This window comes from Pan paniscus, chromosome 18 (genome assembly GCF_029289425.2).
Source record: "Pan paniscus chromosome 18, NHGRI_mPanPan1-v2.0_pri, whole genome shotgun sequence".
In the NCBI taxonomy this organism is placed as follows: Eukaryota; Metazoa; Chordata; class Mammalia; order Primates; family Hominidae; genus Pan; species Pan paniscus.
In genome coordinates, this window is record NC_073267.2 from 57,568,110 (window position 1) to 57,593,562 (window position 25,453).

The following is a 25,453-nucleotide window of genomic DNA, read 5'->3' on the forward strand; positions in this document are numbered from 1 at the left end:
ATACCTTGTTGACTGAATAACTGGGTACACCTGCAATGCTTGTGGCCATACCTTATCAAACACCATGTCATGCAGAGAGGAGGATGCCATCAGTGTGGTCTTGGTGAAGACGAAGCCTTTGGTGACGCCAAACACCAGCATGAACACCATGCTTGCAGTGTACACCCACTGGTACACATGCTGACCGATGTCTGCCAGCACCACGCCGACCTCACACATGGTCATGTTGCCCTGGGGCCCACAGGTCATCTTTGGAGAAAAACAAGAGAAGCACCAAGAATTGATAAATTCCTGCCAGGAGAACAGGAATTTTCCAGAGAATCTTTCCAGAGAGAAGAAACTAAGAAGAAGCACATGAGTGTTTTGAATGAGTCAGGAGGATACAATCTAGTCTGTTCCCTTCTGGGGCCTCTGAGCTTTGTGGGGTTCCTCCTGCTGGCACTCATGACCCCAAGGGGCACCTGACTTGTGAGCTCAGCACAGTGGGAAAAACAAAGCAGAGAAACCAGATGGGCACTGGGCAGACATCCCCGAAGCTCACTGCACCTCGGGAGACCAGAAGCAATGCTGGGCTGGGAAGATCAGAGAGGCAAATGGGGAATCAGAATTCCACCAGGCTGTAGGAGTAACCCTCAGGCAACCCGGACTGGATAGAGGATCAGGAACTGACCTCCAGCATGCTCAGCTGTGTGGCAGCAGCCACCAGGCCTTCAGGGCAACTCGGGGGGCTTCTCTGTATGATGGGCCAGCTCCACAGTCCCTTCCCTTTCTTTTTCCCAAGGGGTAACTGAGAGGGTGCTGGGGTACTGCCCTGGGATCTTTGGTGGGGAGGAGGGTGCCCAGTGAATACAAGTGGCTCTCAGAGGATTCAAAGAATCTGTGGCTCCATCCTGCCCAGTGAAAACACACAATTTTGCCGGCACTTCTGAGGAGAGGGCATCTCCTTGCCCTGAGAAATTGGCAGTTTCATTTTTCTCTGGGCTGTGTACTAAAAGTCAAGACTGCCCTTGGGGAGCAAACAAGCATCTTTCTTCTAAATGCCATTTTGCTGATTACAGTCATAGCGGAAATGTAAATCAGAGGTGGCTGATGGATGAACATCGTTAAAAGCAAAAGTATCTCTGGGGAGTTGAGGGATAGAAGGCCCAGCCTGAAGAGGAGACACTCCTGTGCCTTTGATTGTGCTGGGGCACCAGGGCCAAACACATGGTTCAACCACCATGGCTGCCTGTCTGGGAGGGCAGGGGCAAACACATAGTGTCCAGGGCACCAGGCGCAAACATACAGTGTCTGGGGCACCAGGGGCAAACACATGGTTCAGCCACCATGGCTGCATGCTTAATCAGCCAATGGCAGTGCGACTCCTGGGGAAGCACCAAGCCTGTGAGGAGGCTGCACCCTGACTCCAAACCTCGGGCTCTCCAAGTACAGGGCTCTTCGTGAGTGAGGGGGGATCTGGGAGAATCTGTCTATTCCAGAGATGGCTCTCTATTTCTGCACAGAGCAGGCCACCCAGCAGCCTCTCCCCTGCCCCCATCTCCCCAGTGCCACCACCCTTTGGTTGTCATAGCAACAGAGCTGTACCAAATGTAATCTTGGAGGATGGGCCAGCGTCCCCACAGCATTCCCCAGGGCTCCAGGAAAGCTTTGAGACCATTGGCCAAAAGCTGGGAGAGCTCCCAGCAAGCTCGAGAGAGAGTCAACACATCATTTCTTCCCAGGAAGGGCCCTGCAGAGAAGGGTCCCCCATGGCTCTGTGGCATTTGCAAAGCCTGAATCTGATGTTTGCCCGTCCTGTTCATGCAGAGACAACTTTGGGGAGCAGAGACACGTGGGACCTTCTGGCACTGGGCAGTGTCCGTAAAAAGATGCCAGTTTCTCTTTAGGAAGACACAAATCAGTGTTAGGCTTTCCTGGAGGAAACTTACAAGAGAGGCTGTGAAACTGACCCAATCTTGTACATGCCTGATTCCAGACAAGCTGGGGCACAGTCTTCTTTAGTCAACCCTTTAAAATCTGAAAGTGGTGTCTATACCCTGCTTGTCTTGAAAAATCAAAGGGGATTCCAGGGGTTTGGGTCCTGTGGTGTAAGCATCTGACTCCCACTTCTTGAAAAGGGCAGAGGGATGCATGTGGGCTCATGGCATGGTGGCAGGGGCAGTCAGATGCTCTGGCAGCAGAGTTTTACTCCAAGACACAGACTCGGCATCTTCCAATGCCAAAGGGAAACTCACCCGTGAGCCCTTGTCCAACCAGAGACCCAGCCACCAGTTGCTGAAGGCGGCGCTGCCAATCATCAGGAGGAAGAGGAACACAGTGAAGAGAGAAAGGAGGTACCCTGAAAGAGGAGCGGAGAGGCCCAAGGGGCTGCAGACATGAGCACATGGCAGGGGCTGACCTTCCTCAGGACCCAACCCTGATGGGAAATTCAAAACCTGCAGGAAAAGGACTCACACGCCTGGAAACCACCTGCTGGACTGATGCAGCACATCTGAGTGTTGGGGCCCTGAACTGTGGGGACATCTGTTCTACCTGGTTGGAAAATGGCTCCAAACAGTGAACATATTGGAAAAACCACCAATGTGCACTTCAATAGAAGTGACTCAATATTCTTTTAAAGGAAGCCAAGGAAGGCTGGGCATGGTGGCTCACGCCTGTAATCCCAGCACTTTGGGAAGCTGAGGCAGGCGGATCACCTGAGGTCAGGAGTTCGAGACTAGCCTGGCCAACATGGTGAAACCTCGTCTCTACTAAAAATAGGAAAATTAGCCAGGCATAGTGGCGGGTGCCTGTAATCCCAGCTACTTGGGAGGCTGAGGCAGGAGAATTGCTTGAACCTGGGAGGCGGAGGTTGGAGGTTGCAGTCAGCCGAGATTGCACTATTGCACTCCAGCCTGGGTGACAGAGCAAGACTCCATTTCAAAAAAAAAAGGAAAGAAGGAAAGAAAGAAAGAAAAAGAAACCAAGGAAAACCCAGTCTTGCTGGAGAGAGACAGAGAGTGAAACTACAGGCATGTTTTGCACACTGAGATGAGCATCTTTTATGGAAGGCTGGCAATGGACTGGCCACTGCTGTACAGAGCAACTGGAGTGCAAGGGTAGGGTTCATGCTGCTGCTCACTCCACTCCAATAAAAGAGAGTCTGGCAGCTTTAATGGAGATAAAGAATGATTCCATTTAAAAGGCTGTATTATCAGACGTTAGTTTTTAGGAGGGGAAAAAATAAAAGCATTGATAAATGGCCCTAGCATAAACAGAATAATTGTTAAAGAAATCATAAAACGTGAACCCAACAGTTTAAGACAGGATTTTTAAAATGCAAATTAAATCAAGAAACTTGTTGTTTTATACTGAACCTCCAGAAGCCTTAATGTACGTGTGATATGTTTTCCAGGTCACGGTTCCTTCCTGGGGGGATTCAGTCTGGATGAGCTGGTGCTCAGGAACTGTGGAGACAAACACAAGTGCCATGGCTCTCATCACTGGGGTGGGGGCCCAGCGAGGTAGGCACGGCCCCTCCACAGACTCCACAACACGGCTAAGGGGGCTGTGATGCATCCTTCCACTCGTCCCATGCTCTCAAATGCACTTCCAACACACTTTTGCTCATTTTGTGCTACTCGGTCTTCAGTACAGCCCTGTGAAGTAAGCTTCTGGTCTCTTGAGAAATATTTATTAAGCACCTACTATATGGTCAGTCCTGAGGATGCAAGGATTGTCTTGGTCTATTTCTCCTAGAAGCAGCACCCAAGAAGAGACTATGAATACATGAGGTTTATTTGGGAGCTAAAGGGAGTAAGGCGTGTCACCAAGCTGGCGACCACTGTGGGCCACTGGGGCTTCATCCCATGTGAAAAATCTCAGAACCAGTGTAGGCACACACTCCAGGCTTTTCCACGTGATGAGAGGAATCTGGGATTTTTCTGTACTGATTCCTATTGGCCTTGGGGTGAAGGCCGCTCCCTGGATGGGGGTGTTAATTCCCATACTTCCAGCTTGACATTAGCTGGCATCTCCCAGAAAGAGCCCCCAGGCAAAGGAATGCAGAGGTGGCATTTGGGAGGGGGCTGGGCATGCTGAAGTGGTAAAGGCACCCTTGTCATCTGCTACAGAGTGAGCAAGAAAGAGGCAGGTCCTGTGTTCTCAGAGCTCACGCCATACAGAAGAAAACCAGCGTATCCCCCTAGGTCAGCTGCTGCATGGACACCTGATTCCCTCAATGTCTGTCCCAGGTTCTTCCATTCCCCAAGGGGAAGGGAAAATGACTGTCAAGTTCTCATGGAAACAAGATTTTGGAGGAAAAGGGATGCTGGATAAAGCAGCTCCTAGCAGCCAGTACTGAATGCATGTCTCTTCCGCTCCTCCACAGAGAAATGCGAAAATGTCGACTCCAAAGCAGAATTATACACCATACTTGGCTTTTATAAACAGAGATAAATAGAGTTAGAAGAGGGGGCACCCCACATACAGACTCTGTGCACTCTGGCCCAACAGGAAAAGCTTTCACGCCTCAAAGGCACCTTGCTGAATAGAGCCACCATTATACTCGCTGCCTGGGAACCTGGAGCTCCTTTGAAAATGTTCAGCCTGACTTCAGCCCATTGTGTCTCCCTCTGAAACTGTAAAATGAGGGAGACGCCTCAGCGTGTGAGCAGAGCCTAATGAACAGCATCCAGGAGCACAAAAGGGACTGGTCACATTCCCTCGCAGCCCGCAGGCCGGGGCAGGAGTGCCGCTGATGCTCTGTTTGCCTCAGCTGTGCCTTAGAAGATGCTGTGATGCCAGGCAGGTGGGCAGTGTTGTCTTTAACCAGTTCATGAGTCTTCCCTTCCTCCAGCTTTCACCGCCCTTGACAGCCCCGTTGTTTATCCTTGAGGACTAGGTCTCTCTCCAGCATGAAATTTCACAATTACACTTTCCTCTCCAGAGAGGGGTGAGTGATGAGGAAGTGAGGAGCAGAGATTACTCTCTCCACGGGACCCCAAATCCCGGGCAGCCTGAAGGTTTCTCCAAAAAGCACAGAAGAGATATCTGGGTACTTCAGCCCTGGAAGCCTCTGGAACTGTAAAACTATGTTGCCTTTCCAAATGTGCGTGCATTTGTCACAAGCACCATTGAGGATGCCAGATCTCATCGATTCGAAGGCTCACTTCTTTCCCCTACATTGTAACATCTCTGGAATCTGGATGTGCCTTCCATTTGCTAGTATGTCATATTGTTTAGTTAGCAGAGATTTTTTTTTCTTTCCAAGTGGTAGGTAAAATGGTGGTAGCCTTTAAAAATGGATGGCATCTTAAATTTGATGAAATGTGCTAAGTTTTTTTTTTTTGGCTATGCATTATTGAGGAACAGAATAACTTGGAAAGCCACCTTGCTGTGTATACTTTGAGGACTATTGATCTCAGTCCTCTCTGTGTCCAGCATGGGGCAAGGGGCAGAGTAGGTGCTCTAGGGATGTGGAGTGAATGAAGGCAGGGTGTCTATGGAGGAGAAGAGTGGCCTGACCAGGTAGCCCCCACCAGGCTCATCTTCCACATCTCGTCTCCCCACCTCCCTGGAATCTCCTCCTACCCTCAACCTCACGCCCTCTACCCTCTCCCACCTTCTCACCACAGTGTCCCCAGCAAACTCCTATACAACCTTGAAGGACCAGTCCGAAGGCCACCCCCTCTGTGAAGGCCTCCCTGACGTGTTTGTTTCTCTCACACAAATTCCCCATTACTCTTACTGGTTTCCCATAGTTACCCATCTGCCTGAGTCCCCTCCAGACCACAAGATCCTGAGAACACGGGCATCTCTTCTTACTCTCCTCAGCCCAGTTTAGTACTAGGCACACAGTCAATGCTTAACCTTTATTTGTTGAAAGAATAATAACCTTATCCCACCTCAATCCCTTCACTGCTTCATAATCCGTTCTCAATGCTCCCCATAAAGAATGGGAAGCTCCGTGTCTGCCTTTGCCTCTAACGAATCCCCATGCAGTATTTGATCTCTCCAGCTCATAATAACTATTGAGCATCACTGTGTGTCAGGCAGTGTGCGAATCATTTTATGTTCATTTTCTCATTTAATCTTTACAAGAAATTGTGGTTGGTACTACTTCCTCATTTTATAGATTAGGAAGCTAAGGTTCAGAGTGGCCAAGTATCTTGCTCAAGGTCACAAAACTAGTAAGTGGTGGAGCCAAAATTTGGACTTAGGCAGTGGAACCCCAAGGCACACAGTACCCTAGACCATCCAATTCTGGCTGCCCAAAATGACATGCACAGTGTCTACACTGTCTGAATCCCAAACGGTAGATGCCCAATACATCCTTAAGTGTATGTGACTGAGGGGATGTGTGGTAAATACCTTTTGTGTCTACAAATTCTGAGCCTGTTTCAGATTCTTTTCCTTCATCTTTCTCATTTCCTGGAGCCAAAACTAGGGTGAGAAATAAAGAGAGATCTGTGTCCATTCAAGCCAAGGACAGTAACAGGGATGGGATTCTAACCGATTATACCAGCATCTTCCTCTCTCTCAGCAGGGCTCTCCTTGAAGGCTTCCACCATTGCTGCATTGTAAAGGTGTTCAGGATCCTGGAGACAAAATGAAATTCCTTCTGAACGCTAAGTGACAGGACCTCTCCCAGGCACGAAATCCTGAGGGATTCCTCCCCAATTGTTCCCACACCTGCCCAGGTGTGAGTTACCTTGAACTGCAATCCTCGTAGGTTGTGAATCAGTTTTGCATAGCGCCCTCTCTCCTCCATTAACTCCTTGTGGGTTCCCTTTCCACAAATCTCTCCATCTTCTAATAAAATAACTTCATCACAAGACTCTAAGAACTGCAGAAGTAAGTGATCGACAATGAACTTCTGCCTGGAAAGGAGAGCCCATGCCAAACTCCTCTCCAACCTTAGTTACCACTGTTGACTTTAGGGGCCAGATCATTCTTTGTTTGAGGGGGCTGTCCTGTGCATTGTAGGATATTTACCAACCTCCCTGGCCTCTACCCCACTAGATGTCGGTAGCACCCCCTCCTGGAGGTGTGACAAGCAATGATGTCTCCAGACATTGCCAAGTGCCTCCTGGGGGCAGATTGGCCCCCAGCACAGAACCATTCATCTAGTACCCACAGGTCTCATGAGTCCAAAAAAAAGCCAGCCTTTGGCTCTCACAGTAAAGAACACTGAATCTTCCTTTGCTACTGCTCCTTAAATGAGCTGCCTTCCTAAGAAATCTGATCATGGCCAGGCGCAGTGGCTCACACCCGTAGTCCTGGCACTTTGGGAGGCTGAAGCGGGTGGATCACCTAAGGTCAGGAGTTCGAGACCCACCTGGCCAACATGGTGAAACCCCATCTCTACTAAAAATACAAAAAGTAGCTGGGTATGGTGGCGTGCACCTATAATCCAGCTACTCAGGAGGTTGAGGCAGGAGAATCGCTTGAACCCAGGAGGTGGAGGTTGCAGTGAGCCAAGAAGGTGCCACTGCACTCCAGCCTGGGTGACAGAGCAAGACTCTGTCTCAAAAAAATTAAATAAATAAATCGAAATCTGATCATGGAGATTTGGAAAATAAAACTGACAGTCACAGCAGCCAGGACTTGGTAGGGAGGGGAAATATGATCTTCACGAAGGTCCTCCTGTGTTCTAAAATTACAAGCCTTCCTCATCATCCCCATTTAGCCCAGGAGAAGCAGACCACGGTGTGGTCTCCAGGCAAGAGGCCACATTCCCTGGCCTGAGGAATTTATGCCAGCTTTATCTATGAGATAAAAACACAGCTACATTTAATGCTGGCATCCCACATTTTGCCCAAAGCACTTCTGTTTTTTTTAATTTGAATTCCCTTCATTTCCATACCATTCCTGAGATCAAAGAGTTCTGCTAAGAGGGTTTTCCTTTCATTTTGGAATGAGACACAGAGCTCTCCCCCCAGGATCAAGGAAGCCCCCTCCTAGAGGTGGGCAAGATGCTGAGACTAAAGATGGTTTGACCGAAAGAAGCCTTTGCAGTATGGGCCAGAGGTCTTCCCTGATACTGCACGGTTCATCCAAGGTCAAATCAACCTCTGCTGCTCTTGATTACAAGCCTGAAAGAAGTAGCTGTGTTCGGTCATTGTACACTTGATTGGGCGAGTTGGGAGGGTGCCCAAAGGCTGAATGATAACAGTTCTAACAGCTTGGACAGCTCCAGCCCTCATGCCTCCCTCCCACTAACTGCCCAGCTCCCTGTCTTATCAGCTGATTTTTCAGATGGGGAAACTGAGACACCATAAGCCTGTTCCAGTCCCATAGCCTTTTCTGCCTGTGCCACAGCACACGCTCCAGCTCCAGGAGCTCCCGGGGAAGCCCCCTCTGGTCAGCAAGCCCCCAGTTCACTCCAGAGATATGAGGCAGATTTGAGCAGCTTTGTTCTGCAAGCCGTCACCAAATCTGCACCTGGGTTGGATTTCAGTGGTTTCCTTAGAAGAGCGATCATCCACCCCAACCACTAAGATGCTTGCCTGTGGGCCTGGGAGTAAGAGCAGAGGGGATAGGCTCTGGAAAAGCCCCGGGCCGCAGTTCTGGGGCTCTAAGTTCCATTCTCCCTGACAAGGCACAGCAGGACCAAGATCTTGTGCCACCTGGTGGCTACCTGCCTCTTCCAACTTGCAAAAAGTTGGATAAAATGACACGGGAAGGTGGAATCTAAGGAGATGGGCCTGGTGTGAAGATGGCTCCTGCCTGAGGTCATACTGCAGCTCAGTCAGTTTCAAAGACTGAACCAGGACCAAGGTTATGATTCCCCTCATGAGGACTCCTGGAGGGACAGCCATGACCCACATCTGTCAGGGATGAGGCATCCCCCTCCAGATCCCCAGAGCCCTCGGAGGACAGCCCTCCCTGCTGCAGGGTGTCTCCAGGGATATTCCAGGTGCAGAGCTAGGGCTGCCAGGTTTAGCATCCAGACTGGGCCAGAGCCCATTCTGTCACCTCATGAGGGTCTTGAAGAAACCCAACCTTGTCCTCCATCCTAACTCAGAAAAAGAACTAGGAGCTCTTGCCCACACCAGCCCAGCATGATGCTTCCTGGAGGTGCTCAGGCCCACTCAGAGGAAATCCAGACAATCCCCATGCGCAAAATTCGGATGCCTGGAGCTTATTCCTGGACCAGAACTCTAGCCCTGGGCAAAGGTGAGCTCAGGCTAGGGGCAGCATCACAGCAATGGGAAAGCTTGGTTTTACACGGTCTTCGAGGAACACTCTCTTTAGGCTGGTCCTCCTGGCCACTACTGGAGGGTCCTAAAATGCTGGCTGCAGCATCCTATAGCCATGGCAACTTTATTTGCTGCTATTGCCCCTCCCTCTCCACCCCAGCTTGACTTACCTTTGCAAAGACCTGCTTCCTGCCCCCAGACCAGGCCCTTATGTAACATGTTCTCTGCAGATAGCAGGAGAGTAAAGAAGACGGGACTCTTGCTCTCCTGCTCCAATAGGCCTTTCAACATAAGTCAATCCCAAGGAATCTCTCGTCGGGCAAGGAGACACCCACGTGCACGCATGAACACACACGTGCACACACGTGCACTGCCCCCCCTTCCCCCACACATCTCTGGGGATTCCCTACAAAGAAGAGAGAGGGAGATGGTCTGGAAGCAGGGAAACCTGGCCTGGGAGGAGGAGGTTCTTGGATTCCCATCAGGCAATCAGGACACCTTATGTGAGACCAATGCAGTGAGGACTGTTCCCATTCTGCCAAATTCTTAAATTCACTGAGGTCAAGCCCAGTCACTTTCTTCAGTGAGATTCATGCTCCTTAGCCTGAGACAGTGGCCCTGAGCAGAGAGAGCTTCCCCAAAGCCTCAGCCTTAGTCCCAAAGTCCTGGCTTCAAGCCCCTTTCCCCTGGGGTGTGATACCTGGGGCATCTGGGCCCCTCATCCAAAAGGTCTACCACCCCCTGACACCCCCAGTCAAGATATCCCTGGCCACAGGCTTGCCCAGAATTGCTGGAGTAAGGGTGGGGCCGTCATTGTTTTCCCTGGCTCCCCATCTTACCAGGCGCCCAGAACTTGGGGAAGGGTGCCCCAATCCACCCACAGGCAGGACTCAATTGCTTCTAGAGAATCTACCCTCTGGTGCAGGAAAAGTCTTGGCCCCACTGAGGCCATGCATGGAGTGGAACAGGTGGGCCTCCTGGGAGCCAGGAAGGCTGGGGAATCATGAGTGTCTCTTGCATCCCTGGCTCCCTCCCCACATTCCCAGCTGAAGACAGGCAGATATAGGCAGAAGAGGAGGCTCTGTGAGCATCAGATCCCCAGCCACACCCATCCCGTGACCTCCTGGATCCTGCATGTCCCATCACCTGTAGCTGGTGGGTCACCAGGACGATCGTCTTTCCCCTGAGCGTCTTCTTAATGCACTCCTCAAAGACGTGCTTCCCCACGTGGGCGTCCACGGCCGACAGGGGGTCGTCCAGCAGGTAGAGCTGACGGTCGGAGTAGACAGCGCGGGCCAGGCTAATCCTCTGCCTCTGCCCCCCAGAGAGGTTGAGGCCCCGCTCCCCAATCTGTGGACAGGGACAATGCTACTGCCCATTGTCAGCCCACCCTGAAGTTCTTGGGCAATGGAAGCTTCCTGGAGCTTCTCAGGACTCAGGGGAAAGACGTACACACTGATCCTCGCCAAATCCAAGTTCCTCCGCCCCTTACAGGGCCCCCGGTCACACGAGACTCTGTGGTGAGTGGAAGTGCTCCACTTGTCTACCTCTCCAGGAAGCCCAGTGGGCAGCGGCAACGAGGGCAAAGCTCTTTCCCATGAGGAGTGAGGGGTGCCCATCTCACAAGACCCCAGCCCAATGCAGATCCCACAGGGAGGGGCTACGTCATTATTATCACCAAAGGGAATTGTGTGAGCAGAGAGCTCGGGAGAATGCAGCAGTGAACCAGAGGGAAACGTGGCTGGGTGCAGATGGAAAAGTGAGTTCCCTATTTTGTTTACTTGTAGAGCAACTATCCCATCCCTAGGCAACTCTAAGCACTGTGGAGAGATAAGCCTTGACTTCCTGGTTCATCATCACCACCCTAAGGCCTGGCACCACGCTGGGCACAGAATAGATGCTCAGTAAATATTTATGGAAAGGATGATTGCTTGCTGTAGGTGATTCTATCCAATGGAACCCAAAGTGAACCCCAAGTGTTCAGCCAGATGTTGAGCAAGGCACGGGGTGGGACACACAAGCTGGACAAGAGAAGTCCCCTCTCCCTGGGGAGCTCCACGGTGGGCAGGGTAGTTATGTACATAATAGCAGCAGCAAGCAGAATTTCACAAGCGCCTGCTGAAGAGCATCAATAGAGTACTTTGTGGCAAATTATTCAGGTGGTGGGACTTGGGAAAGCCTTCCTTGAGGAGGTAGATTTTGGGTTGAAACTCAAAGGATAGTGATGTCACAGGAGCAGAGACTTAGAGGCTAGGAAGTGAGTGGAGACTTTGGCAGGAAGGTAGGAGCATGGCCTGGAAGGGTGAACCAGGGCTGCAGTGCGGGAGGTCTCAGATGCAGGCCAGGAAGGCTTCACGGCCACTTCCTTGGGGAGGCAGACTGAGGGCACCAGTAGAGAAAGACACCCCAAACTGCCTTTCCTCAGAAAGCTTTAGCCTTCTGATCTCCTCTGGGGCTCCTGGGCAAGGTGAGGAAGATTGTGCAGAGGGCACAAGAAGGGTGGGGACCCGAGATGGCAAGGTGACTCCCCTGGGTCTCTTGGGGTGGCAGGCTCAGCCCGTTTGGACAAGCACCCCAGGGGGCAATGTTTAGAGGTGACCCCCATACTCCTGGCCTGGGCAGAGCCAGTGAGGCAAGAAGGGGCCCTGGTTTGCAGGACAGAGCCAGCCTTTGGGATGAGGAAGCAGTTTTCACCAGAAAGCCTTCCTGAGACGACAGGCAGATTGGGAGTAGCCCCAAGAAGTGACTACACTGTGCCAAACACCAGTAAGCTTGGTGCCACGTCCACTATGACATCCAGCAAGTATAGATCCAGAGGAAGAATTCAGAACAGGTGGAACCTGAGCTTTGCCCACACGTCCTTGGGGCATCTGGATGTGGAACAGGGGCTTGCTGGCCTCAGCTCTTTGGACCTGAGCAAATGTACTGTGTGCAGCTACAGTGGGCTTGTGCTCCCAGCCCTGCTCACCTCAGTCAGGTCTCCATAGGGGAGGTTGCTCAGGTCCTTCTGGAGGCCACAGACGCGGACTGTTTGCTGATACCTGTTGGTGCAAAGCTCAGAAGTAGCTGGGTGAGAAAGACCCCAAGCACTGCTTCCCTGGGCTGCTTCCACAGGTGCTGCTGGTGTTGCTGGGGCAAGGCCGGGGTGGCGGGTGCTACGTCCAAGGCTCCCTGGCCAGTCGCTCTGCCTTCAATGACCCAAGGGTAGCGTCCCAGTGACCACTGGCCCCTCCCCTGACCTGATGCAGAGTTGATTCACGAATGGCCCCTCCCCTGGCAGGGTTCTCGCCATGCAGGGAAGAAGACAACGCTGAACAGGAAAGCCCTGCAGGAAACACTGAGGGCGCCACCTGCTGGACGCTCGTGGGAGTCAGAGGAGGGGTCACCCTTGGGGGCTGCAGTTACTGCGGATGGCCTCCTGGGGGGCACAGGGCTGAAGCAGGACCGTGGGTGGAAGAGAGGGTGTGTGTGAAGGAGGCTAACAGCAGGGGGCTGGGTGATCACCAGTGACGACCTTGACATTTGCCCAGCCCCTCCACAAAGCTACTCTATCCACCCCTCACTGCTACTAGGTTGGAGAGAATGGAGTTTTCTCCCCTGCAACAACTCGGGATACTGAGCCGAAGGGAATGGCACCTGAGGTGAGGGGGCGCAATGGGAGAGAGAGTGGGACTCCTGCTCTTTGGGCCTCTTGGCCTCTCCATTGTGCCCCCTCAGCGTCGCCCTCTGCCTAGCCCTGCAGCCCAGGCTTTGGGGAGTTTGACAGCCAAGGCCCTAGCCAGCTCTGCGGCAGCCAAGCCGCCAGGACTAGCGCCCTATCCTGCAAAAAGCAGCAAAGCTGTGGGGTCAGCCCCACAGCGGTCCCCAGGGGCATGACCCCACTCTGCCCCAGGGGAGGCCTTTGGGGCCTTCTGGCACCGAGGAACCTAGGAATGTCCGTGGTCACTGGGATGTCGTCCCCATGTTATGACAGATGCCCACACCCTCCTCCCTCAGTTTTCTCTGCAACTCAACCTCACTCATACAGCCCCCATCATAAGCAGAACCTTCCCCAGGCATCACAGAGCCCCCGCACAGCCGCCTTGGGGACCCAACTCCTGCTCAGGATGCCTGCAGTGCCTGGCTCAGGTTTGTGCTCCCTCCCAGCAGCTGCTGAGCAGCACCACTGGGCCTTTAGGTTTCTGTCCTGCTCAGCAGGTTGCCTGCCTCCACAGTGGCTGATTGGTTGGCTGATGACAGAATTGATTGATTGATATCATTGGCATTATCGTCATCAGGACCCTCTTTCCTTCAGTGAGTAACAATGGGCAGGCCTCACAACTCAGACATCAAAAGACAGACCTTCCCAATAAAGAGGAAAGAAAGAGAGTGGCAGGCCATGAGCAGCTGCCCTTCCGGTTGCACACAGGCCCCAAAACAGAACCTGGGCACAGCCCGAGCATCATGCCCACACACAAACTTTGGGGTTGGTGTACATAGCAGTTATGATGAGGGGCCTTGGAATCAGAGAATGGTTTGAATCCAGCTGGGCGACCTTGGACAAGTGACTGTACCTCCCTCATCCTCACTCTCTGCTCTATAAAATTGTGCAAACAACTAATTCTCATTGGGTTGTTGTGAGAATGGAGCAGAAAAACATGTGAAGCCATTAGCACAGTGTCTGCTGCATGGCAAATTCTCCATCAGTGGGGGCTATAATTGCTATTACTACATTTGCCAATCTGCAACTACAAGACTCAGACTGCGCAGCACATCTTCCTCCCCTCAACACCTCCCACCTTCAATTTCCTCCCACCCTCCTGCTTCCTATGGCCCTGAGAGCCACAGTTTCTGCCCTAGGAGCAAAATCTCTGCTAAATATGCCACATATGAAGGATGCTAGATCCATCTTTCAAAGCCCAATTCAAGTGCCATCTTCTCTTCCCTGATCCACCATCCTCTCGTGATCTCTGCTGCCTTGGAACAATCCGAGCGCGGTCTACTGCCACCTGGCTCATTCCTCCCTGGTGCACTGTCATTTCTGTGCATTTCTTATAGCCCATTCCAGGCTTGAGCATCTTAAGGGCAAAGATACACCTGAGCCATCTCTTTCCCCATGTGCCCTGCATGCTGCAGGCATTTGGCACATATTTGCCCTCTGAACATCATTTTGATGAATAAGGCAACCCTCTGTCCAGTCCGCATCCACAGACAGAGAAGGCATTCCAGGTGGGTGGCACAGGCCAAGAGATGCTGAGCAGAGTAATTTGGCTATACTGATCACTGACTCCTGCACTGATCACCTTCCTGCCACACCTGAGCCTCCTGGCCACAGGATGGCATGGCCGGGGAAGAGGAGGTGAATTGACAAGCCTCTTGATGAGAACATACATGCTGCCATACCAGCCAGCAGGGACAGAGTTGGTGGGTAAGATGAGAAAGGCCAAACTACCACTGGAGAGCTGACAGCCAGATTCCTAAAACCAACTCCAGTTCTCTTAATTAAGCATTGTGATGCCTGGGAAGGTTTCTGAGTGACCCAGCTGTCAGGCACCTCCAGCTCCAGAAAACTGATGTTGATCTGGAGCTCAAGGTCTAAGTCCAAGACTCAACTCTGACATTTAATAGCATTTAATACCTTGGGAGGGTCAACTCGCCTCTCTAGGCCCTTTTCTTTATCTGTAAAATGGGGATATACTGCCACGATCTCCCTAAATGGGTGGTTAAGGGACTCAAATGAGAGAATGTACGTGGCAATACACCAAGCTAAGCAAAGAACCATAGGAAGCCATTACTTTCCAGAGCTTAAAGATGATGGTCCAATCAATGGTGAATTGGATAAAGAAAATGTGGTATACATACACCATGGAATACTATGCAGCCGTAAAAAAGAACAAAATCATGTAGCAACATGAGGCAGCTGGACTTCATTATCTTAAGTAAATTCACACAGAAACAGAAAACCAAATATCACATGTTCTCATTTATACATGGGAGCTAAACCTTGGGTATGCACAGACATAAAGATGGCAACAAGAGGCAGTGGGAATTCCAAAAGGATGGAGGATGAGAGGGCGCACGGATGAACAGCTTCCTATTGGGTACTATGTCCAACACAGAGTGAACAGGATCAGTAGAAACCCAAACCTCAGCATCACACTATATACCCCTGTAACAAAACTGTACCCCCTGAATCTAATGTTAAAATTAAAATTTAGAAAACTCAAACATTTCAGAAGTAGGGAGAGAATAACTATAGAAATGTCCACGGTGATCACGGTATTAATGAGTTGTTTTTTTTTTTTTTTTTGAGAAGGAGTCTCGCTCTGTTGCCCAGGCTGGAGTGCAGTGGCGTGATCCCGGCTCACTGCAACCTCCACCTCCCGGGTTCAAGCAATTCTCCTGCCTCAGCCTCCTGAGTAGCTGGGATTACAGGTGCCCACCACCATGCCCAGCTAATTTTTGTATTTTTAGTAGAGACAGGGTTTCACCATGTTGGTCAGGCTGGTCTCAAACCCCTGACCTCATGATCCACCTGCCTCGGACTCCCAAAGTTCTGGGATTACAGGCGTGAGCCACTGCGCCCAGCTAATGGGTTATTAAATGTTCTTAGAGAAAATATTTCTCCCCAAATTGCTGTCTGTTCATTACATACTACAGTTATTACAAATACATACTCGCAATTTTCGTGTTGAAAACATTTACAATATACTCTTTCAGTACTTTTGAAATATATAATACATTAAAATTTATCATTGTCACCATTCTGTGCAATAGATCACTAACGCCTATTTCTCCTGTCTAATTGAAACTTTGTACCCTTTGGTCAACATCTATCCTTTCCCCACACTCCCCTCTCCCCCAGCGTCATATATCAAAACACAAAAGTGTACCCCATAGATAAATGTAATTATGTCCATTTAAAAAATAAAATGATATAAAAAAGATGATGGCTCAAAGTAAATCAAGTAATTATAAGTTGAGCTTTGTTTTTATTTAGTTAGACCATTCTGAGGACACTAACAGTGATAATATATCCTGATAGCTCTGATGTCAATTAATAATGTCAGGGCTGATTCATTACATACTTGCTCATGATTCTGAGCAGTTTTGGGTACTCAGCCTAAAGCAAAATTGCTGGATTCACTTTTCTCTAGTCAGACCACATATGCCCTGTTGCAGAGAACCTCGGAACATATGCTCCTCTGCCCTGGGAATGAAGTGCCGATTCTATCCTCTTCCCAGTGTGCAGTCGCAGGTCTGCAGAAGTTGCCTCTCCTGAACGCTTGGCTCAGGAAGAGGAAAACCAGTGTCTGTGTGGATCTGATGAATGTTTAATCAGAATTCATTAAACTCAGAACCCACTTAGCAGTCATTACCAACAGCATCAGCATCTGTAGGAGAGTGTGTACCAAACACAAATGTGCCTCCTGCTTTAAAAGTTAATATTACCTTTGGTGATCATACTTTTCTCCAAAGAGTATGTTTTCTCTCACATTTCCATGAAAGATCCATGCCTGCTGTGAAACGTAGGCCAAAGTTCCATTGACTGCCACCACCCCTTTCTGCAGCTGCATCTGGAACAACAAGACCAGAGAAGCTTCAGGAGCCAAGCCTTGAGGACTTTTCCTCAAATGCCCGTTGCACCCTGGCACCCACATATTCCACAAGCATTGGTTATGAAGGCACAAAAGCGTTGACAGGACATCTTGTCCATGCACCAGAAAGCCCAGCCATGCAGATGCAGAATCTCAGAGTCAAACACCTGCACAGGGCCAGGCAGGGAATGCTTGAAAAGAGGCAGTGGTAAGCTCTGCTACAAACGGGAGAGCTTGGACTGCAGGGCTGCTCCCAGTGCACATGGCACCTGGGCCCAACTACAACAGGATGTTCTCTGAACAGACTCTTCACAAGAGGCTCCCCTTCCTCCAGGTGCACTGGCTGGATCCAACCCTGCTCAGCCAGGCCCTGGGAGCAGGGCACCACCTGCACGGCTGTGGGTGTTGGCCTTGGCACACCCCATCTTCAGGAAGCAGCCTTGACTCAGTTGCATTTTTGGTGCCATGCAAGGATGCAGGCCTGATGGAGCAGGATTTTCTAATTTGTCCAGAGGAGTCAAAGATCCAGTTTTATATGACATCTTTGGACTTTTAAAGCATTCAGAAATCAATTAAAACTATGCATGGGCTCCAGTTTGTGACCCTGAGTACATATGTTCATTTAAGATGACCCCTCATCGTGGGCATCCAATAGACAATGGTAGACAGTGGGGATGCAACGTTCAAAGTTATCAACAGAGGGTACATGTGGGGCAGGCCACAGTGCTCAGGGCTGATGCTCACGGGGCAGTGGCAGTGGGTCCAGGGGCAAAGAAGGAGAGTCACCAAGGCGGCCGAAGGATGTGATGCCACTTCACCTCAGGAGTTGTGCAATGGACAGAGAATTCAATGTGGAGAAGAGACCATGATAATAACAATAATAATTGTAGTATTTTTAATGTGTAGGGTATATTCCATGAACTGAATTAAGTGTATGTTCAATGTTTTTCACCATGACTGGCCTTGCAAATTATCCTATAGCCAACTATTGCTTACATGATCTCATTCAAACCTCACCACAACTCTCCTTAGTCCCATTTTACAGACAAGGAAACCAAGTGGTTTCATGAGGCTCAGAGAGGTTAAGTTACCTGCCCAAGGCTAAATAGTGAGCATGTGGCAGAAACAGCTGGGGAACCCAGGCTGTCCAGAGTGCCCCCCTGCTTCCCCAGTGACCACAGCCAGGGGCCTGATCCCACCACTGTCTCATGGGAGATAGATTCAATGTTATCTCAAAATTTCCAAAGGACAGAAGTTAAAAGGAGGCAAATTTCACTCCAATATACATCAAAACTCTCCAAAGAGGGAACTGGCTGTGACATGATGAGCTTCCCATCACTGGAGCTATCCGAGCAGTTGGGCCATCTCTTAAGCAGTAGGATGCTATTAAGAGTATTCACATCATTATGTGGGGAATTGAGCTGAGTCACCTCTATGGCTCACGCTGACTCATCATGGAGGCCACACTCTCAGAGCGTGGGTGACCTCAGGAACTCATCTGATTCAGCCCCCACCTCCACCTCCAGGCAGGGAAGGAGTTGTCATTCTTTCTATAGATGAGTCAACTGAGGCCAAAAGAAGTCACTCATATTAAAACTCATAAGACACATCCCCCCACCACCCTATTCTGGAGTCCCCACTTCTTCAGAAGTACCCCGACCTCTTCCTGAAAGAGGCAATCCCAGCTGCACAAACTTCTCTTTAGCAACAGCAGAGTGGGGAGAAAGAGGACTTAGCATTTTTTTTCCACAAAGCTTCTCATTCATGTGGGATGTGACTTAGAAACCGTGGCAACATAGAGGTTTGTGAAAACTACAAATGGCTTGGCCATTTTCCCTGGGGTTACCCAACTAGAAGGAGCAGAGAAGGGACAATGACCCAAGTCCCCTCCCTCTTCCTACCCCAAGGTTTGCAGAGAAGGTGGGGGCATGAGCTGCTTTAGTTCAGGCATAAAATACATCTATAGTCACCATGAGCTCCAGACTCCAAAGTCCTTCCACACCAAGCTGCCTTGCTGGCATTTCTAAATCAGGGCAGCCCAACTCATGGGGATAACCATGGGTTTAAGGACCCATCTCTCCTTTGACCAAGATGGAGCTTTAGGCAAGGAGGCAATGCCATTCAATAGACCTCCTCATTGGCAAACTCAAGAGTTTGTGAAAAACTCAGCCTCATCTGGCCCAGGGGCCTGGAGCTGCTGCGTGCATTAACCTCCCAAAAATTACTGTGAACCACATGCACAGTGTCCAGTGCAGCCGAGGCCATCTGCTGGGTCCACGCCTGACCGGAAGGGAGCCATTTCATTGTCATGTTAATGTTCCATCTTCACAGCACTCATCACACAGCTTACCTGTCCTAGGAGAGCTGCAAGGAGGGAGCTCTTTCCACTTCCCACATTCCCACATATTCCCAAGATCTTCCCCTGCCAGAGAAACAGAGATGGGACACAGTCACTCTCTCCCACTTCTTAGAGGGTCTGGCCCAAAGGTGCCGCTCCCAAACTATGCTGGTCAGGCCAGGCGGAGAACAAGGGGTCACTGCAGGCTCTGGGGCATGGCAGCTGCAGCCACACCACCCTGGCCCACATAAACAGCCTGGGAGGATGCAGGAATGTAAGTCTTAATTAAGTGCTTTCCCTTGTGTGGCATAGCCAAGCACCCACAGGGCTTCTAGAAATCACGTAAGATCACTGGTGTGAAACAGCCTTGTGCTGGTCTGGGAGACACAGGCCTTGAACAGGAAGGCTATTCTGTGCCCAGACTCCAGAAAAGCAAATCTAATGGGATGCAAAAGGCTGTACAACCCAGGGGGACTAGGGTAGCTTTTGAAGTATGGACATCTAGGGGCTTTTCAAAAATCTGGAATTACTGAGAAGTTACACTATTCTAACATTCTACAGCTCCAGATTTATTAATTCAACCAACAAATCATTATCAGAGCCTGCTATGTGCCAAGCACTGTTCCAACCACCAGCAAGAACAGCAATGAACACAACAGGCAATGACCTGAGTCTACCCTCATAGAACTTACCTTGTAGTCAGGGGAAGATGGACAGGAAGCAAGACAAGCAAATGAAATGTGGGGCAGGCACATCTATGCTTGCCATGGAGAAAAATAAAGCAGGGAAGAGACAGGGAAGGGACAGGGAGTGGGCTAGAGGCTTGGGAGTACAAGGAAAGCCTTACTGGAAAGGTAGATGTCTTAGCTTGAGTTTTCCCAGAAACAGACCTTGAATCAAGGATTTGAATGAAAGTCACACTCACATTTGGAAGGTGCAGGAAATTCCAGTAGGGAAGAGGAGAAGTGATACAGGAAAGGGAAGGTGGCCCATAAAGGGCAGCCTATTGGGTTGGCTCCCTAACAGAATATCCTACACAGGAGGCAAACGGAACTCAACCCTGCAGGGAAACTGCAGGAAACTCTGGGGAACTGACTATAGCTTTGTCCCACCCAATGGCAGAGGAGGTGGGGTATTGATGCCCCAGCAGTCATTGTTTGAGGGCTGCTCTCTAGTCTGTGAAGGTCTTTATGGAGGTGTGCAGAGCCCTTGGGCACGGATGCAGATAAGGCAGTTGTAAGATGGCCAGGAAACACTTAGAGGTCCAGGGCACATGGGCAGGGACAACATCTGCCACAGGTGACATTTGGGTAAGACGTGAAGGAGGTGAGGAAGGGTGCCATGGGGTATCTGGGGAGAATCATTGCAGGCAAACAGCCCATGTGGAGACTGACGTGTAAGCATGTCCACTCATGTTCAAGCAGATATTGCAATACTGCACTTGGAGCATCTGAGAACATTCTCATGTAGGCCTTCTCCCTGCAATCCCTTAGGGCAAAGATGCCCAACATGGGGCCAAATATGGCTTTTTTCCCACCCCAAGCTAGACCAGAAAGGCCCATCCCCTGTCTGCCATTCTCAGCACATGAGAGTCGCTGCCTGTCATCAATAATTCCTTAAACAAGGTCTTTGCTGAATCCCAGGCACCTTGGGATAAAATAGTGATCCACACAGAGGTCTCCCTGCCTTTGTGGAGCCCACACGGATGTAAATTTGGTTGGCTGAGTGCAACTGAGTTCAGATTTCAGTTAAGTCCCACTGAGTGCCACCTACTTTGCCTTCTCGCCACTCTCCCGGTGGAGCACCTGACTTCCCCCATGCTGCATTCCCATTTGCCTCCAAGAGGCCTCCGTGAACTTCCTGTGTTCTAAGGACTTTCTGGCCACACAATGGCTTTGCTAATGTGCTATTCCACATGTCAGTGACTCTGGAATTCCTGCCTCATGAAATGAAGCTGAATCTATTTAATTCCCCTAAAAGGACTTCAATGAACCGGGGCATTAAAGAGACCGCAGATGTGATGCAGCCTCACCAGGTATTTGGCTGCCCTTTGAGTCCTATCCACTTCTTGGGGCCAAGTAAGAAGCCTTCTAGATTCATCCTTGTCTTTAGCAGAAAATCCATGAGGCCTGTATCTTCTGATGATTCTCCCAACAAACACTGCTGGCCACCTCCAAGCCAGGAGCTGGGCTTCGGGATAACGACATAACTGTGAACAAAAAACCCTGACCCCATGGAGGATCCAGTCTGATGGAATTGAGGAGCTAAACTTGGAAAAACTTGGATGCCCTGTAGAACATTTGAGGGCAGCACTTAAGCTGGACATAATTGTTAAAGAAAAAGGCAACAATCATACCTAACATCAGCTGAGACTTACTATGGGCTTAGCATTTTTATGTGGTATCTGAGTTCCCCCACCACCTTGTGAAATGGGTACTTCTATGAAATGCATGGTGCAGGTAAAGAAACAGAGGCTTAGGGAGCTTCAGCAAGACATCCAAGGTCAAGCGGCTAGGAAGTGGCTGGGCCTGGAACTGGGGTCCCTCAGGCTCCAGAGGCATTGCATTGCCCCCACTGCTCCAGAGGCAACAATGCATTGCCCCCACTTTATCTTCAATTTATTCCACAAAACATTGACTGCATCCTTGAGGCAGGAATTCCAGAGTCACCGACATATGGAATAGCACATTAGCAAAGCCATTGCGTGGCCAGAAAGCAGTGTCCTTAGAACACGGGAAGTTCACGGAGGCCTCTTGGAGGCAAATGGGAAGGCAGGACGGGGGGAAGTCAGGTGCTCCACGGGGAGAGTGGCGAGAAGGCAAAGTAGGTGGCACTCATGGGACTTAGCTGAAATCTGAGCTCAATTGCACTCAGCCAACTAAATATCGTTTCCAATGAATATGTGGCAGACAGCTTTGTTAGCTATGAGAGGTACCACTCTCACACCAGCTATTGAGCTTGACATTGCATAATAAATAAGAACCTCTCCTTCTATAGTGCTTGCACAGGGAAAGAGTGAGTCAACAGGATGAGAGATTAAAATACTAGGCACAAGATTAATGTTGAGCCCTCTGCAGCAAAATCAACACTGCCACCCTGGGAGTCTGCTGCTGAGTTCCCAGAGCAAGAAGGAGATGCATGCAGGAGATGCAGGAAGAGGCCAAACATTCCCTAAACCCACAGCGTTGCCTGAAATCTCCATCCCCCAATCTTGACGGGAGAGAACAACAAACAGACTCTGGCTGGCTTGGCTGGCTTAGCCCTTGGCTGGGTTGCTTGTTATCTCAGTTTGCTTTTTACAAGAGGAGTATTTGCCGGTGGTTAAGAGCCCAGACTCTGCAGCCAGGTGCCCTGGGTATGAAACCCTCCTCTGCCACTTGCTAGCTATGTGACCTTGGGCAAGCTATTTAACCCTCTTGTGCCTTAGGCTCCTCAACCATCAAGTAGGGGCAGTTATGATGCCTGGTTATTGAGGTGGTTAAGTGAGTTTATTATGTACCTGGTAAATAGTAGTGTTCAAAATTATCAGTCATTATCATCTATCATAATATTCCAATGTGAAATTAAGAACATATCTAGGGCAGGAGCAGTGGTTCATGCCTGTAATCTCAGCACTTGACCCAGGAGGCCAAGACAGGAGAATCACTTGAGGCCAGGAGTTCGAGCCTGGCCTAGGAAACATAGCAAGACCCCATCTCTACAAAAAATAAAATAAAATTTAATTTAAAAATTATCCCGCTTTCCCCTGGTAAATAAAAAACTTTAAAAAATTATCCGGGCATGGTGATGTATGCTTATAGTACCAGCTACTTGGGAGGCTGAGGCAGGAGGATCACTTGAGCCCAGGAGTTTGAGGCCACAGTGAGTTCTGATTGCACCACTGCACTCCAGCCTGGGCAAAAGAGTAAGACCCTGTCTCACACACACAAAAAGAGAACAAATCAAAAAAGATTTATGAAAGCTAGTCAGTTCAAGCCTAGCCACCTGGAGTGGACTGTTCATTCAAAACTGCAACTGACTCTAAGGGAAGTACTGCAAATCAGAATGAATATAACCACCGTCTTCTCCACACTTGGAGAGGGGGCCTCCAATGTTCATGTACATAGTTTTAAAACTGGGGGAAAAATACAGGGACTCTGGTTAGAGACATCCCATCACCACCTTCAACTCTAACTGAACTGTATCAGACCTGGAGAAGGCTGTAGCTATGTAATGCAAGGAGGAGGGCTGGAGGCCACACCTGTGCAACACACACCCACCTTTCTCACCACAAAGCTTATGCTGTGCAGAACCGATTTGAGGCTGTCACTTTGCTCCTCTGGGCCAGTGGCTCCCTTGGCTGGTGGACTCCTCTCACTGTATGCCTCTGACCTCTGTTTCTTGCATAGATGCCTTTTCTGGTTCTGCAATTTCTTTGGGGTACTTTTCCTGCTGGCTTCATGCTCCCATGTCAAGGTGGCATTTGCTAAAAGCAAGACAGTATCTGGATCTTCTGGTTGGGTGATGTAAGATGGGGGGCTTTTATCTATGAGAATTTTCTAAGATTAAAGAGACAAAATTAACTGAGCAGATGTCATCCATTTGCAAGAATCATCCCAATGTATCTTCTAATGACCCCAAATCACAATTTTGGCTATTCTAACCCAGCACATCCAGGAAAGAGGTTCTGAAATTATTCCCCCAGGAGAAGCTGTGGCAGAAATAGTCCACTAGCTCATGCTATCTGGGACAGTTGCCTCTTTAACCACAAGGCCTATGTGGGTCAACCACACTGGAGAATGCTGATCCCAGCCACATTTCACCCTTGTGCCCAAGACAGTCGGTCTTACCAGTCTTTGGGCAGTGGACTTCACTGCTTGGCACTAAATGCTTATGAAATCAAGGTCATATGCTCAGTCTCTGCTGTGTCCTCTTCCGAGGCCACTCAGCCCAGTTCAACAAAGCATTTGCTAAGCCCTAACCATGTGCCAGTCTTTGGGGTAAACAGCAAAAATGCAGATATAAATAAGACACAGTTCCTGTCCTTGAAGAGATTACAGTCTGGAGGGAGATGAGAACATGCACGGATCGTTTCTGCAAAATGTGATGAGGACAAAGCACTGTGACTGCCAGAGAAGGGACACTTGGCTCTCATTCTCGAGGTCCATGCACTTGGTGCTAGAGCTGGGTCTGTACAGGTGTTGTACAGGCAGAGATGAGAAAAGGGAAAGAGAATGACAGCATTCTACCTGAAGGCCCAGCATGGACAAAGGCAAGGGGCATGCAAAGCCATGGTTTGTTGGGGTGGCAGCATGAAACAAGCAATTCAGGATTACTGAGGCACAGAGCTCAAGTTGGGAAGGGAAGGGGACACAAAACTGAGAACCCACAGCTGGAGAGCCTGGAGGGGACAAGGGTTCAAGGATTTTGAGCAGCTGAGAATGAGTATTGGTAATCAGACCAATATTTTGACAGCTCTCTTGGGGTTGAGTGCTATACAGACTTGAGAAGAATGTTAGAAAAAGAAAGGTTAGTTCATAAATCACTGCGCTAATCAGATGAGAGATAATGGAAGCCTCAATTGAAGGCAATGGCAGTAGGGACAGAGTGAAGGTTGAGGAGTCAAGAAATGCCATCCTTCATCTAGTCTAAGGAGCACCTTTACTTTTTTATCTGATATCATAATACATGCAATTAATGTGATGGTGTCCTTATGTTTGTTCAAAGACTGATAACTCAACAGTGTACCTTCCAATCCAATCTTACAATGGCACCCCTTAAAATGGAGAGAATACCATAATCAGGAGTTGACTTAACAGGGTTCTTGACTGGTTGGATGTGTATGGTAAGGGAAAAGAGGAGCGCATGAATCAGGATGCTTACGATGACTTCTGGATTTCTGACTCGGGTGAGTAAGATCATTCAATCAATTCATAGATGTTTGAACAAGCTTTCGTGTTGACACAAATGCCCTTCTTCCCTTTCCTCTCCTCAGTTGAACTTTCAAACCACTTTATTTGCCCTTCTCAAATGTCAATTATATCCTTATCATGTATAGAAATTCTTAGAGTGCCTGGTCCCACACTGGAACAGAGGCTCTTGAGGATAAAGCCTCTCTCTTCCTTATATTTGCATTTCCCATGTCTTATATATAGGAGGCACAAAGTAAATCTTTGATGAGTGAATAAATGAATGAATAAAGGGACTAAATGAGTGCATAAATGTAGGGACCCCAACATCCTCTTCATCACTTCCATCACCATGCCCATTAAAGAACAAACTAGGTAAAGTGGGGATGACTCAGAACAAAACCAACCTCACTTGTGGAACACTTAGGATGTATAGATTGTTTAGGAAAAAGAGGATCAGGAACATCT

The 25,453-nt window shown here is 49.5% G+C and overlaps 1 protein-coding gene across 42 annotated transcripts in view; it reads right to left on the reverse strand.

Annotated features, from left to right (window-relative positions):
• Positions 1 to 25,453, reverse strand: part of ABCC12 (ATP binding cassette subfamily C member 12) — a 77,043-nt gene that overhangs the window by 25,776 nt on the left and 25,814 nt on the right. For 10 of the 42 annotated variants that reach the window (XM_057300074.2, XM_057300093.2, XM_057300087.2 and 7 more), the window contains 11 exons: positions 23,357 to 23,635; positions 19,110 to 19,181; positions 16,614 to 16,738; positions 12,151 to 12,223; positions 10,329 to 10,532; positions 6,692 to 6,826; positions 6,503 to 6,578; positions 6,352 to 6,423; positions 3,357 to 3,446; positions 2,235 to 2,338; positions 52 to 249 (listed from right to left, as the gene is read on the reverse strand). In XM_057300074.2, the coding sequence (XP_057156057.2) occupies positions 52 to 249; positions 2,235 to 2,338; positions 3,357 to 3,446; positions 6,352 to 6,423; positions 6,503 to 6,578; positions 6,692 to 6,826; positions 10,329 to 10,532; positions 12,151 to 12,223; positions 16,614 to 16,738; positions 19,110 to 19,181; positions 23,357 to 23,635 (1,428 nt within the window). Of the gene's footprint in view, positions 1 to 51; positions 250 to 2,234; positions 2,339 to 3,356; positions 3,447 to 6,351; positions 6,424 to 6,493; positions 6,579 to 6,691; positions 6,827 to 10,328; positions 10,533 to 12,150; positions 12,224 to 16,613; positions 16,739 to 19,109; positions 19,182 to 23,356; positions 23,636 to 25,453 lie in introns of all 42 variants that reach the window. The other 32 variants (XM_057300096.2, XM_057300079.2, XM_057300105.2 and 29 more) reach the window with 10 other exon arrangements.